Source organism: Pipra filicauda, unplaced genomic scaffold (assembly GCF_003945595.2).
Source record: "Pipra filicauda isolate LSUMZ 115617 unplaced genomic scaffold, ASM394559v2 scaffold443_size986076_pilon, whole genome shotgun sequence".
Taxonomy (NCBI): domain Eukaryota; kingdom Metazoa; phylum Chordata; class Aves; order Passeriformes; family Pipridae; genus Pipra; species Pipra filicauda.
The window spans coordinates 736,541-750,946 of record NW_024104580.1 but is presented as its reverse complement, the minus strand read 5'-3'; the positions used below and the strand labels follow the sequence as shown (position 1 = coordinate 750,946).

Below are 14,406 nucleotides of genomic sequence, written 5' to 3'. Positions count from 1 at the left end.
CAAAAATGCACTCTCAGATGGGATAAAAATGTGAGAACTATGAAATTCGGTATGAAATTTTTTAGATTAATTTACTTTGGAATACATTTATTAAACTACTCCACTGAGGGAAAGTTTTGTAATGTCATGATTTTTTTCTTCATAATTGAATTTCTAAAATATCTGTCTTTTCTCCTATGCTTTCTTCTGATTCCATAGTGGAAGTCTGTAGCAAAGCCAAGATCATAAATGGATGACTAAAAAATAAAAATAAAAACAAAGCAAAACAAAAAGAAAAAACCCACCCAATCAAATAAAAAAAAATTGCCTCTGTGGAAGTTAGTCTCATACTTTGAAACTAGAGCAGAGCAGAGGGGGGAAATAAATGCTTTTATTTGGGAGCAACAATCAGTATATGTTTATCACAGTTAATATGTCAATCTGCTTGCTTTCTCAATCTGCAGCTAACCATTGCTGAGACACTGTTGTCCAAAGTCAATAAAGTAGTGCATCAAGCAGGACTATGAGTGGGAACATTTGATCAGTGTCCCTTTCTCCTTTAGAAGGAAAACTCAGTACTGCTTTGGCTAAATTCTTATATCTAAGAACAGTACTTCCAATTAGTATGCATAAAGTATCTTAAAAAGCTGTTTAAAGGCAGCAATATTCATTTACACTGAAATATTGATTAAAACTGCTAAGTGGGCATGAAAAATTCTTACCCTGTTTGGAAAATCTGTCAGCTATGATATTCTTCTCTGTGTCTTAACACTGCAATTTTGTTCAAACACACTGATGCAATACAATCCTTATAGCTACCTCCCTCTGCAAAGACCTAGTATATACGTCCTTAAGTATTAATGTGCAACGTATCCTGTTACTGGAGATCACTGCTGGATGACATTCCCTTCTCCTTCAGGACATGGCACAGTCATTCTAGTCCTTTGCTTTTACAGTTTCTAGAAACTGGGAGATATTGTCAGTATTGCAAAAGCAGAAACAATAGTGAAACAAATCAACTTTTGAAATATTGGCAGGATGACTTTGTGTTCCCCATCAATGCTAATAGAGCAAGCAAACTGCTTCCAAGTGTGGTGAGGTGATGGGATAAAACCAAAACCTGTGAACTTCTCAGAGAGAACCTACATTCAACTATCTGATTTTTACTATTAGATTAACTGCAGCCTTTGCTACTTGACTCTCACTCATTTTTGGAGCTGAAGTGATTTTGAGAGTTAATAGTCACACACAGTATCGTATGTGTCTTCTGTAAATTTTGCCCACTGACCAAAAAAACCTGAATCCTCCAATACCCCCTGTTTAGCTACCAATTTTGCATGATTTTGCATATAGCGATGTCACTGTTTTTCACAATTTTCAGTGTATAGAATGTGACTCTGAAACCTGAGTCCAATAACTGAAATCAAGAAAACAGTAGGCAAGGAAGTTAGGTTTTATGCCTAAGAAGGTTAGAACAACTTCTGATGGCTCTGAAGAGCCACATTGTCCATTCTTGTCTAATTCTAAAGAGATATATAGTTCAGTATACACGATCAGGAAATCTTTGGGATATATCAAGTTATGGTATAGCACAGCATCATTTATATCTAGTTACTTTTCAAAGTGGAATGACACATAGGAATTTCTATATTCAGATATGCCTCCAATTTAACTTTAAAGCTTAAATCAATTTAAACCTGGTTTACAATGATTTGGACTGTCTCAGTAAAGGACAGGAATTAAACAAAATCTTTATAAACCAAGTTTCAATTGATTTAAGATTGCCCACGTTTTAGTAAAACAATTTAGCATTGTTTATTCCATTAACTAAGGCACATTTTAAACAGATGAGACCTTAGGTTTCAGAAAATTTCTAACTAAGAGAATATAAATAATAAAATATTTTTATTTGTGAACTTAAAACTGAAATAAAGGAAAGTTTGAAACAGATTGAGATCGTTCTTAGGAAGTTATCTGTGCATACCTTTTGTTCCAGAGACTCTTTATAGTTTTTCATCAACCATGTGGCACAAATCAGTGTAAAGTTCTCTTTGATAAATTGCATATGGGATGGAGAATTTTTAAATAATTATAGTCTGAATATTTGTATTATATAATCTTATATTTCATATATTGCAATTGCAGTTGGTCAGATTTCATTATATTAAGTAACATTTTAATAAAATATAAAAATCTGATTCCATGTTATTATAGTTTAGAATTATGACTTATAAGTTTGCATCATGATTTTTAACCAAAGGAGTATTGAAACTGTCTTACAATATGAGTTAGCAAAAGACTTTGTTCTTGTTTCAGCATTTAGATATTAAAATATTTTGCATGTTTCTGTTTCAGTTTTAGCTCCTTTTCTTCCCAGACTGTTCACTTCAAGAGGCAAGTCACATCTCTCTTAGAACTAATGATTGAGATAGCCCAGTCAATTTTAACAGTTTCCTAATATATTGTGAATCTGTGGGTAATACAATCAAACCCACTGTAGTGAATTGATACTACTAACTCTTGGCCTTTTCTTTTCTGCATATATTTCCTAAAGCTGCAGTAGGGCTCTTAAATACTTACCTTTTCTCTTAAGATCCTGAGAATGTAAATTTGCTAACAGTTTGTCTCCTGCTTAGGAGGTGATTTTTTCAGAATGAAAAATATGTGGATGTGTTCTGATATTGTAAGCTTGCATTCTTACAGGGGAATATGTTCTAACAGATATTGAATTTTCTTTTCCCAAAGTTGTTTTTTTTAAAGCACTGATCTTATAGTAAACTAGATCATTAAAAAATAAAATAAATATTGATCCACTCTAATTTTATGAACTTTACATTTTAGAAAGACATTCTCTTCTCTTTTGCAAGGACACATTTGACTTGCTGAGACTTGTTTGTGTGCATTTCAGAGCAGAATTTAGCCTTAATGACATTTTTGAAAGATATATGTTCTTAACTGGAGCACGTTTCATCTATTTTGTCATATAGCTGGTGATAACAACAAATATATCCCAGCCAAGCAAAGTAATCTTGACAGAGTCTTTTGCTACCCCCTAAAAGAGTAGTTTCTAGAAAGAAAGAAAGGAAATAAAAATAGGAGGATATGAAGCTTTGGGTTATTTTGGGAAGACAAAAGGCTTTGGAAGGCATCTGTCTGGTTACTTGCGTGGGCTCAATCAACTCAGAATCTGACTTCCTCATCAGCCATGGTGAATTACAGCCTCTCAACAGTCTTGCAAGAATAAATATATGTTATTCATTCCATTATATGAGCAGATTGAGCAATTCATCCAGGTAAACACAAAGAAAACCACTAACTACCTTTAATGCACCTTAGTCTTAATGTATCTTAACCTTCACTAGAGAACCTTCTCTTCTTGGACATTTGTCTCTAGGTGGAGACAATGCAGATGTGCTAGGAAGATTTGAGAGAGCTGCAACATCCCATCACTGCCCTAATTTTAGAAACTCTGAACTTCAGTGTAGAAATATTTCTAGAAAACAGCATTATTACTGTTAAACAAGAGCTGATGTTCTGTCCAAGCCAGCAAGGGTAGCTGGCCCACATTGGCTTGAGAACTAAATGTGATAAACCTTCTATCCAGACTTCTTGAGAGTGTGCTGAGTGTGTTGGCTCACTGCCCTGTGCTAAAGAACACACTAGGTCATGAGGATTTGACAGCCTGTATTATTATTAATGGGATATAAGACCTTTCACTTCCAGGTCATCTGTTTGAAGTCCAGACAAAACTGGTGGTAACCAAACATTTTCAACATCTGTTTTGTGGCCTATGCAAAATAAGCCTTTTGTCTCATTTCAGACAAACTAACAGAAATCATCATAATTTTGAGCACTTTCCAATTGAAAAAGTACTTGATGCTGTCATTAGAGAAATTGGAAGAGTGCCAAAAGTTTACTACATAGAGTTACAGTTAAAATTGCATAGCAGTTCAAAAAAAAAAAAATCACTTAGCCCATAGGGAAATTTTCTATTCCTAGTTCTAACAAAGAACTCATTTACATTTCTGAAATTATTTTGAAGTCTTGCATAGGACCAGATGCAGTAATAAAAACACAAACACACCAAGGAACTGCATCTAAAGCCACTAAAAACTTCCAAATTAAGTATTTGTTGGAAAAGTTAAACATGACTGACTCATCTTTATATGTATATTATGCATTTCATAGTTGTACATTTATATTTTGAGTTATGGTAATATTTCTTATGGCCAAAGTCTGACATGGAATTTTCTTTACAAGACTTGACCAGTGTAGACAATCTCTGGTAAGCAATGCTGTAGTCACCTTTTTTTAACCTATTCTTAAGGAGTAATGAAGGAGCATATTTTCTTGCATTTTCTTCTGTTACCATCTCAAAATGATTTTAAGATATGTAGGATTATTTCTCATGTTTTTGTTAATGGTGTTAGACAAACAGTAGATTTTCTTAATTAAAAAAAAAAAAGAACAAAAACTAGAGCCTCTACGAAGAAGGCAGAATTTCTAAATTATTAGATTTTGTGGGAATATAAAAAAATAATTTGTTTGGGGCCAACCAGAGAAAGTTTTGTTATGTTATCTGCTGTTAGAGTAATAGGCTTAAAGAACCGAACAGCACATTATATTATCTCCAGCAGTGACCACAGCCTGTCCAGGAAGTTTAGGAGCAGAGGAGAGGAATCATTGTCATCCCTCTCAGCTCCTGGAGAGCAAAGAATGACAGTGGTTACCAGAGTAATCTCATCTTTCCAAGCCTTCTCCTCCCTCCCTGGTGTGTCCTCTCCCAAGAGGCTTGGAGAGCCCTGCTGTCTGCCACGTGCTCTCCTTCTACTGCAGCAGTTGCCATCCATACACCAGGGGCTCTGATGGTCTGGGGTGCCCCAGGGGGCAGAAAGCAGCAACCACAGGGGAAACCCAGGAAGGACTGTAGCAAGTACACAGTGATTATCTTCCTAATATTTCTCTCTCAGGCTCTAACAGCTTGCACTTCTAATCCTTCTAGAGTCAGAGGTAGTAGTTATTAGCTTTCTTTCTTCCCATTTTCTCTCTCTCTACTCTCTCTTACACTCTCTTTCTCTCACATTCTCTTTCTCTCTGAAGGTGACTAAAGTACCTTAAGCTTTGCCGTATTTTATGCCTTTTTCTTTAAGAAACTATGTGTGTATATGTGCACACACATCAGTTAAATAACAAATGTCAAAGTTTCAATAGAAAACACCAAAAAAGTCATAATATTTCTCCTAGTTTTTCAAGCTTCTTGGTGAAAACTATTCACTGAATTCAGCATGCATTACTGAGTAGTTCTCTCCCTTCAAACTTCATTATTCTTGCAAATTAGCATTCAAGATAGGAATTTCACTGGGGGGGTTTCTTCTCTGGGAAAGTGACAGGAATGTGGAAGAAGAGTGATTCCACTTCCCATTCTATGATACATACGTAACCACACAAACCTTGTACTTCCAAACATGGAAATTCAATTCAGCCAGCTTTCTGTAGTTTCTGGTATTATGATATTATATATTCAGATTTTGATCCTCCAGTCTAAGTATAAAAAAGAAAAACATATTTGTATGAGTTTAATTTAGAATAAAGATTGAAGCATAAACTGAAAGCAGTTATACTTTTGATATGTAGTTGGCTTTCACATTGAAAAAGAAAAAGGCCCAGTTTCTATAACATACTATTTTTAAACATCTCAGTGTTTATTCTAGTCATTTTTTCCACATTACTATACAGAATAGCTTAATATTTTATAGGATGTTTGTCAGTCACATATGATAGTGCTTCTAAGCACAGTTTTAAGACCTCTTCTCTTTGTACCTTAGTACACGCACTTAAGATCTGAGCATCTTCAACTTTTAAAATGGCAGCCAAATTTCTTGCTTTCCAAGCTTTAAAATTGTATTTATGAGTCACTCTGAGAGTGCTTCATGTGCTCTTACTGTCCACTGATATGCCTATTTAAATTTCCTTTTTTTCCCCATAACTTGAAAAACTTTCTATTTGAAATTTCTGAGGCTGCAAAATTAGACTACAGTGGAGCCTACAACTTCACAGATCTGTCTCCCTTGTCCCAAGGTACCACACCCTGGATGGAACTGGTTAACTGATAAAAGATCAAGCTGATTAGCTACTTGATATATAGGAGACTGCAGAAAGACAGGCCTAGGCATAGAGACTCCACCATTTTGCATCTTTTTTCATCTTCACTATGCAGCTGGTTCCCTTTCAAAAATTCCTGTAATCTTCATAAAAATATATTGGGACTGGCCAACATAGATTAGTGATAGGAATGTACACAGAACTGTATTAACAGTACCTATGTTTAAACTAAGCACTTTCATTAGCCTATGGAAGGATTTTTTTTTTCCCCTCTGATGTTATAGAAGCAAACTAAAAAATCTATCAAGAAGACAGTCTTGGTTTCGTTAACCAGAAATTGTACCAGAGATAGCTTCATCCCATGCTTTTGACTTGTCTTTCCAAAAAAAGTTTATATGAACATCCTCTGTCAGCCTCTATCTTTGTAATTTCTGTACCTGGAAGCCATTTTGAAGAAACTTTTAAACAGGAGTAAGGGCTTCGGAAGCAATAAAATTCCAGCAATGGATTCAGGCTGTTGAGGAAAGAAGTCTTCATGACAGAGCCTGCCACATCACTTCTCCTTTTATTAGGTACCAGAGAACCTTTGTGGAAGTACCACAACTTTGGGAAAGCAAAACGTGCAGTCAACGAGTAGACACAGTTGCACTAGAAAACATTCTCTATATGTTCTGCTGTTGTTTAGAGATACTCGTAGTTTCAGAAAATTTTGAAATTACAACTACTGCACCTCAGGTAATTTTTTCAAATATACCTGTCAAGTTAGATGCTGACCCAACAATTTATTTTGTTGTTCCCACACACATATAGGAGTTTAGTATCCAAATAAGTGAACTTTAAAGTACCACAAGGTACCTGAACATAATATTTCCGTTCACTATGGTCTGAAGAAGTACAAAAGCTTACAGCCTGAAGAGCTTTTCTAGAATGGAGACTAGAAGAAATAAAAGCTGAGAGGCTCACATCTTTCCTTTAATTTCTAATCAATTGAGCTCTATTGGCTTGACAAGGTGCACAAACTGGACTGTGTAAGAACCTGCCAAGTCTGATTCACTCAGGCTGGGAACTGGAATTTGATCCCTTGTATTACTGACTCATTATCACAATTTCCTGTTTCAGTGGTATACTGTTATAGAGGGATGCTCTCTCTGCATTCTCTTTTCTTCTTTGAACATTAAATATGCTTTTCTAAGGTATGGTTTTGTTACTTTTTGATTAAATAGGCAGCTATAGTGATTTTCTCAGAGAGAAAAACTTTCCCTTATGTGGGCATGTTCAGCATCACTTAAGGTTTTCTAGGTTGAAAATGTACCATAAGTTTTACCTGAAAATGAGGAGGAAGCTAGTGCAGGTCATACTGCATTTCTGTAGTATACTCACATCTGGATGCACTGCTTAGCAATCAAGTTCTTACTTTCTAACACATCTTAATTTACTCAGTCCTTCCAAGGTATAGCTGCAGGCAGAGCACGCTGCATGAATCTAATTTTGAAGTGGCAAATGTGTGCATTGCAGTAGTGAGGTCCCTATCCCAAACATTTACATTTCTGGCCAGATGTGAATCATTAAGAGGAGCCTTGATTATTATTAATACCTGATCATCTGGCAGGTTGGTGCTTGGACACATCCTGGAAAAATACTAAAACCATGTAAGCCATTCAGAGCTTCAGCACAGTTCAAAGGTTCTCATGTGTCACAGAGCAAATCAGACTTTATCTGCAAAAGGGGGCAAAAGTTGCTTTTCTGAGTTGCTTTAGGCTGAAACACAGCTAATTGTTCCATGGGACCTTCAGTGATTCAGTAAGATTGACTTTGATATGGTGTTGAGCTTGTCTTTGCATATTCTGTAACTGTTCTATTAAGTGGTTGCTTTCTATCATACTTTGAATGACACAAAGAGATACTTATTCCTAAGAATATTGAGAAACGTTTTCCCTTGGGAAGAAGTGCTATTTTGTATTTTTCTTTCAATGAGACTAGGAAGGTAGGGAGTTCAAATATATAATATATAATAATATAAATCAATAATATAATTTATAATAATTTATCTGTGAAGGTGCATATGTCTCAATTCAAATATATGGGAAAGTATGTATATGTTTGAGAGAAAATTACTGTTTTTCTTCTTAAGCAACACTATCTTTAACTATTTTCATAATCTCATCAAAACTATGTATTTATTTCTTACTGTTTTATTCATAGTTGTAATATGTAAGATTATTTTTACTTACATTTTCTTTTTAATCACACACATTTGCTTGCTGTTATGGCAACCACTTAAGAGAATTGAGTTGCTGTAATTGTTTAGTCATTGTTGCTGAAAAAGACCATTGAAGTTGATCTTTGATGTTAGTAGTAGTAGTGCTACATGCTTTATGGAGGAAAGGGGGGAAAAGTGGGGAAAATTTTGAATATCAAGGCCTATTCACACTGGCAATGACATTTAGGCAAACAATAAAATTCAATCCCTCTCTCACAATATGAAACATATGATTGTGCAGGAGTAAAAAGCCAACAAAGTAAGCTTGGATATCTCTGAAAACAGGGGAGAGGAATTGGGGATGTTATTGAGTAGTGGAAGAGAAAACCAAGATTATAGTAATATTTAAACTTACATTCTGGTTTTCTGCATTTAAAAAGTTGTGCAAATTATCTTTATTGAAACTGTTGAAAGTAATGTGTAAAGTGAGCTTTATATGTACGTTCTTGTAAAAGCCTTGGCTTGAGTGAAGGACTTACTGCCTTTATTTGCTATAGAGAAGAACAAACTGGGGGCAACTATCCTCATGTAAGTTCAATATATTTACTGCAGAAATCTTTTTAAAGGGTAGTTTGAATCAGATTTATGATGACAATGGGAATAAAAATAACTAAATTCTGTGAATTGTTTTTTAGGAATCTTACCTTGTTTACTTGTTATTTACATGGTCCTGCATGTATTATATTAGTGTTGTTGGTTGGTTGAAATATTTTTCAGACTACAGAGCTTTTCCCAAAGGCTTCTGGTGGCTATACTTCTTTCTTTTTCCATGCTACGTGATTTATATTACATGAAACTGAAGTTTTTGTGTGCGTGAGCATATGTCACACCTAAGTTTCTTCAAGTATAAGAATTTGTACTCATTTTAAATACAACTCAGAGTCAGATCCATTTGGCTTTAAAGTACTGAGGGAATTTCAGTTGTCTTATTTCAGGTACCTTGCAAGTGATTTTTAATAATTATTCATAGTATTTAAAATTCTTATTTAAGTATCATATCAAATTACAAATTGTAATTTATGCAAACTATTTTACATAGTAAAAGTATTAGTTTCAGCTAATCTATGTTGAATATATGTATATATAAAAAAAAGATTTATATGTTTTTTCTTTTAAAATAGCATCAGCTAAAAAGTAAATATGTTAATATCCACCACTTTTTTCAGAGTAATTACCAGTAGATTATAGAGTAATAACCAGTAGATTGTAAAATTAAAATTAAATTGATCTAACCAATAGAATATGATTTCAAAGTATTTGTCCCAGCAAATATTTTTTCATCTATAAGTTACCACCAAAATTTTATTTTAAAAGTTAGACTTCTAGGTCTGCAGCAGCTAAATTTCTTGGTTTTGTAAATCAGCATATAAAAGCATATGCCTTATCCTCCTTAGGAGTAATTGTGCCAAATCTTCTAAGTAGATATACCTGTGGTGTCATCTTCAGGCTCATGAATGTAACACACGTTTAGTTCTTACAGTTTAAAATGACAGTTTATGAAAATGTTTGTAATTACCAGTTCAAAATACCACTCTTTGGGAGCTTTCCTTAAGAGGTATAATTTTACTGCTATTGCCCTAGGACATAGCAAACTTTTAAACCTAATAGAACTTTTCACTTGTCTTGAGTTGCTTTACTTGAACTTGAAAAATACAAGAGCTAAGATAGGAGAACTAAATGTAGGGACAGAAGTCTCTGTTTAACAAAATTACACAGAGGACGAGGGAGATTACATTCTGCTTCTATTCACTGGGACCTTCTAATTTCACAATCATTTACTTTTGGAAAGAAAATATTATTTTAAAATGTATATGTGCGGTAGCGTTTATTTTAGAAATGTAAATCACATGTGCAGACCACAGGGATCAGGCAAAGGGGAAAATTCACAATTTGAACAGATTGCAAGACCTGTGGATATGAAGTGTTGTCTGGTTTCGTTTTAAGGCCAGAACTTCTTTGGTAGGTCTGCTGCGGGATGCCCCGATCACTTCGGAGAGGTGTGGAAGAGACAACGAAAAGATCCTTAAAAAGAGGTGCTTTTGCTTAGCGTCCCAACAGCTGACAAGCGCCCTAGACGCGTGTCACCTCCACAAACCCCAGGCTCTTGGGCGAAGCTGGGCAGCCACAGGTTGGCTTTTCCCCCGAAGCGCTCTGGGTGCCGCCGGCGGCTCCTGCGCTGCGCAGGGAGCGCCCGGCAGCATCCCCAGGTGCCGCTCCCCCGGGCAGCACAGCCCCGGTCCCGTGCTTCTCCGAGGCTGCAGTTGCGCTAGAAATGAATATTTACATCCCCTGGAAAAGCGCAGCTCGCCGCCACCAAGGGGCCGGACTGAGGCTGGTAGCCGGAGCTCGTTATCCTTCCCGAATGTGAATGAGCCCGTCCCGCGGCTCTTGGCTCAGGTGTGCCCGGCTTTTGTTTCATTAGATTATCAATTGGCTTTGGAAAGGAGACCCAGAGCTTCCCGATAGCGCGGTGCCATATGGAAAATCTGCGCTATTCTGATTATGCTCTATGTAAACATTTTAATATCGGATCCTTAAAATCCAGGGACTATCCCAAAGGGGATTAAAACATAATCCTCTCTCTATATAGCTGTAGTGGATTAATTTCATATTCTCTCAGTGGCTGGCTTGCTCCCTGAAGGCTACAACAAAAAGACTCAGTGCTCCTTAAACATGCTATGGAATTGCAAGTTGTAATTGGAGATTTCCAAAGGACAAGTGTAAAAATGACACACTGTTAATACCGATTTTTTTATTTCATTTTGTGCTTTCAAGAGAAAAAAAAATCTGTATTTTTTTTAAGCTTAGTTTGGCACCCCCTTCCACAAAATCACATAATTTGACTGCTGTTTTTATGCTTTCTACCTTTTTTTTTTTTTAACTGAAAATAAAAACAAACACAAGGAAACGTTTTCTCATCTGGAAAGTACAGTAATGCTCATTCCTTGTTGCATTGTGATACCTCTGACATGTTTACATTGCAACAAATCTAGGGTGTCATTTGAGCAGAATGCAGGGCAGATGCCAAGGTACCAGTCTGGGAGCTTGGAGCCTTTTCTCGGGAGGAAAAAGCCAGAAATCCCCGATTTCCCCTGCATTCAGTAATGGGCTAAGAAGTGACTGTTCCCTTTCCTTCCACATCCGCCCCTGCTTTTGCAGCTCTGCCCCTTCCTCCAGTCCGTGAGGGCACGTCGCTGGCACACCCGGTAGCCAGGGTACACCATTATCTTCTGGATGGCAGATTATAAGGTTTGGCCTTTTGACCATTAAATACCGGTGGCTTTATTTTTATTTTAGCCATACAACACCAGGGAAAAGAGGTAATTGGATTAAATTGATGTTCTTCCTTCTGGGATTCAGCAAAGCCCACAAACGCCTCCTTAAAGTGATAGAATACCGGGTCACTTCCAGAACACATCTTCCAAAGATGCTTTTCTCGCGGCACAAAGGCCCGGGAGCCCGTCACCGTGTGGCGGGCCAGGTGGGCCCGGAAAGGTCAAGAAGAGGGGTAGGACGCTTTGCTTGACAGGGCAAGGGCTTCTGCAGGGCAGGGAATCGCTGGCTGCCCAGACCCCCCTTCTGTAAACACAAAGAAAGGGGGCCTGGGGAATAGAAACCCAAATCCACTTGTAATCGTACAAGAGAATCGGGCGTAATTACTTGAGCAACCTAGATGAAGATTGATGAGGCTTTAAAGCGGCGTTTCGGATCGATCATCCTGCCCTTTGGAGCCTGCTGCCGGGCTTCCCCGGCTCGGCTTGGCTCGACTCGGCTCCTTTCCCACCGCCAAGGGAGGGAGAGAAGATGGAGGCGAGACGGGGAGAGCAGCAAAGCAAGCCCGGCGCATGTGATTCCGATCAGCTGACTGAGGTCAAGAGGCTACCCCGGTTTATTAGGAGATGGAAAACAATAAAATGAAAGAAAATAGAGTTTGTATCAATATTATCCCGTCTGCCACGCTGGGCTGCTGAAAGCTGTCACCGAAACTCTGCGTTTTAGCTTCCCCCTGTAGGCACAGTAATCCCTGCCTCTCTCTTTATTTATTTTGCAGCGTAAATGACAAAATATTGTGCAATAAGGGCTCAAATTGGGTGTTACAGTAAAGTAAAGCATTAACAACATGACAGTTAGATGCGTCGATACAGGAGTAATTTGGGCTAAGTGAGTAATTTGAAGTGTTGCTTGCAAGAGCTGGTGGTAAAGTGTGCGGGCGGTGCTGGGGGAGGAGGAGAGGGCGCATCCGTGGCTTTAGCCCCGGTGTGAGCTGCCGCCCCGGGCTCGGCTCAGCCGCGCCAGCCCCCGCACCGCGCTGCTGGAGGGGCGAGCGGCCGGGGATGGCAGCGGGAGGCACACGGCTCTCTGCCCTCCGAGCAGGGGTTCCCTTACTGTAGGGGAGATATTTTAGCTGCGTAAAACAACCAAACCCCTTTTTAGTATCCCTCGAGATGGTCAGTTTGCCAGTTTTGAAAGGTGCATCAGTCAGATGTTGTACCCAGCTTCTCGATACTGGAGCTTTTATTATTTGCATGTCAGATGCGTGTTTGTGCGTGTATGTGGCTGTGTGTGTTTATGTATGTGTATACAAATTGCCCTACACGCTTTTGAGGTTAAATCTGGAAGACTATTCTATATATAATATTTTTTTCGAATTAGAGCAATTGAGCTGTAAAACACGGACACTTTCAGCTTTAACAGCAGACTGCATTCATATTCAAGATGCGATTGTAAAAAAGCAATCCTCTGTTGTTTTTTGGATTAAAGCAGAAGTTTTTGGTTTGGTTTGGGTTTTTTTTGTTGTGTTTTTTTGTTTGTTTTGTTTTGTTTTGTTTTGTTTTTTTTTCCTGAATTAAAACCTAACAATTTGTGTGGACAAGGTTGCCTTTTACAGCAGGTTTTCCCCATCTCATCTTTTCAATGCCCGTGAAAACGTCTCTCATAAGGAATATATTTGAGCGAAAAATTGTAACGGTAATTTTAAATGGATAAGCAGCAGGGATTTGAAACAAAAATGATCTTTCTGTAAATGTATTTAGCGATGATAGCCTCTGTGTGCGTGGGGTATTGAAGTAGGTGTAAATAAAAATAAATTAATAAAAAGACACAAACACACACCCCCCCCGGAAAAAAAAAAACAAACAACCACAAACAAACTCAAAACCCCCACGATATTTCGCATTACTTTCGGAGTTGAGGTCTGGACCCAGAGTTAAAAATAATTCTGCTAGCCTTGCAGGGTCGGTGTGGCGGGCAGGGGCTGCAGGCTGCCCTGCCCTGCGTCCCCGACCCGGCCTCGCCGCCGTGGGGACCCTGCGCTGCCAGGTCGAAGCTGCGTGGAACGAGCCACAACTATCGCACATAAACAGCGATAGTGTTAACGAGGAGCAAAAGGGCATGAAAAGAGAGGAAACCTTCTTCTAAGAGGCAGCTATTTTTAACCCTAACCCCTCTAAATTTCTCTGCTGTGATTTATCTCGCAACCTCGGAGCTCACAAACTCGCTTCTGCCCCGGCCGCAGAGTTCAAAGCGCTGGCCGCGGGCAGGGGGGGAATAAACACGGCGGTTTACAAACAGGGTTTATGAGGGGGCTCGCCGGGCGCTGGCTCGGCAGAGGGAAGGGGAAGGGCCACCAGGGATGGGCCGGCCGGGCGCCTCCAACCTGACGCCGCTGCCCTTGCTTTTGCAGGCCCCGTGGTCCTCAGCACGCCGGCACAGCTCATCGCCCCCGTGGTGGTGGCCAAGGGGACGCTCTCCATCACCACCACGGAGATCTACTTCGAGGTGGACGAGGATGACTCGGCCTTCAAGAAGATCGACCCCAAGGTGAGTGCGGCGTGCGGGCGGCCGCAGCCGCGGTCGCGATCCCGGTCCCCGGTCCCGGCACACGTGCGCCGTGGCCGCCCCCTCCTTCCAAACTCCGCTCCCGTCTGCCGCCTTTCGCTGCATTAAAAAAAAAAAAAAAAAAAAAAAAAAAAAAGGCGCAATGTATTAATGATGTTAAATCCTCTATTACGGCAGCGTGCGGGTTTTCCAGCAGCAGCATTTCGCGCGGTGCCTTTGTATGAACG

At 38.9% G+C, this 14,406-nt stretch overlaps 1 protein-coding gene across 6 annotated transcripts in view; it reads left to right on the top strand.

Moving 5' to 3' along the window:
* Nucleotides 1-14,406, top strand: part of NBEA (neurobeachin) — a 389,390-nt gene that overhangs the window by 219,556 nt on the left and 155,428 nt on the right. For 5 of the 6 annotated variants that reach the window (XM_039385864.1, XM_039385860.1, XM_039385863.1 and 2 more), the window contains 2 exons: nucleotides 2,335-2,373; nucleotides 14,025-14,161. In XM_039385864.1, coding sequence (XP_039241798.1) covers nucleotides 2,335-2,373; nucleotides 14,025-14,161 — 176 coding nt within the window. The remainder of the gene's footprint in view (nucleotides 1-2,334; nucleotides 2,374-14,024; nucleotides 14,162-14,406) is intronic. The other variant, XM_039385862.1, reaches the window with a different exon arrangement.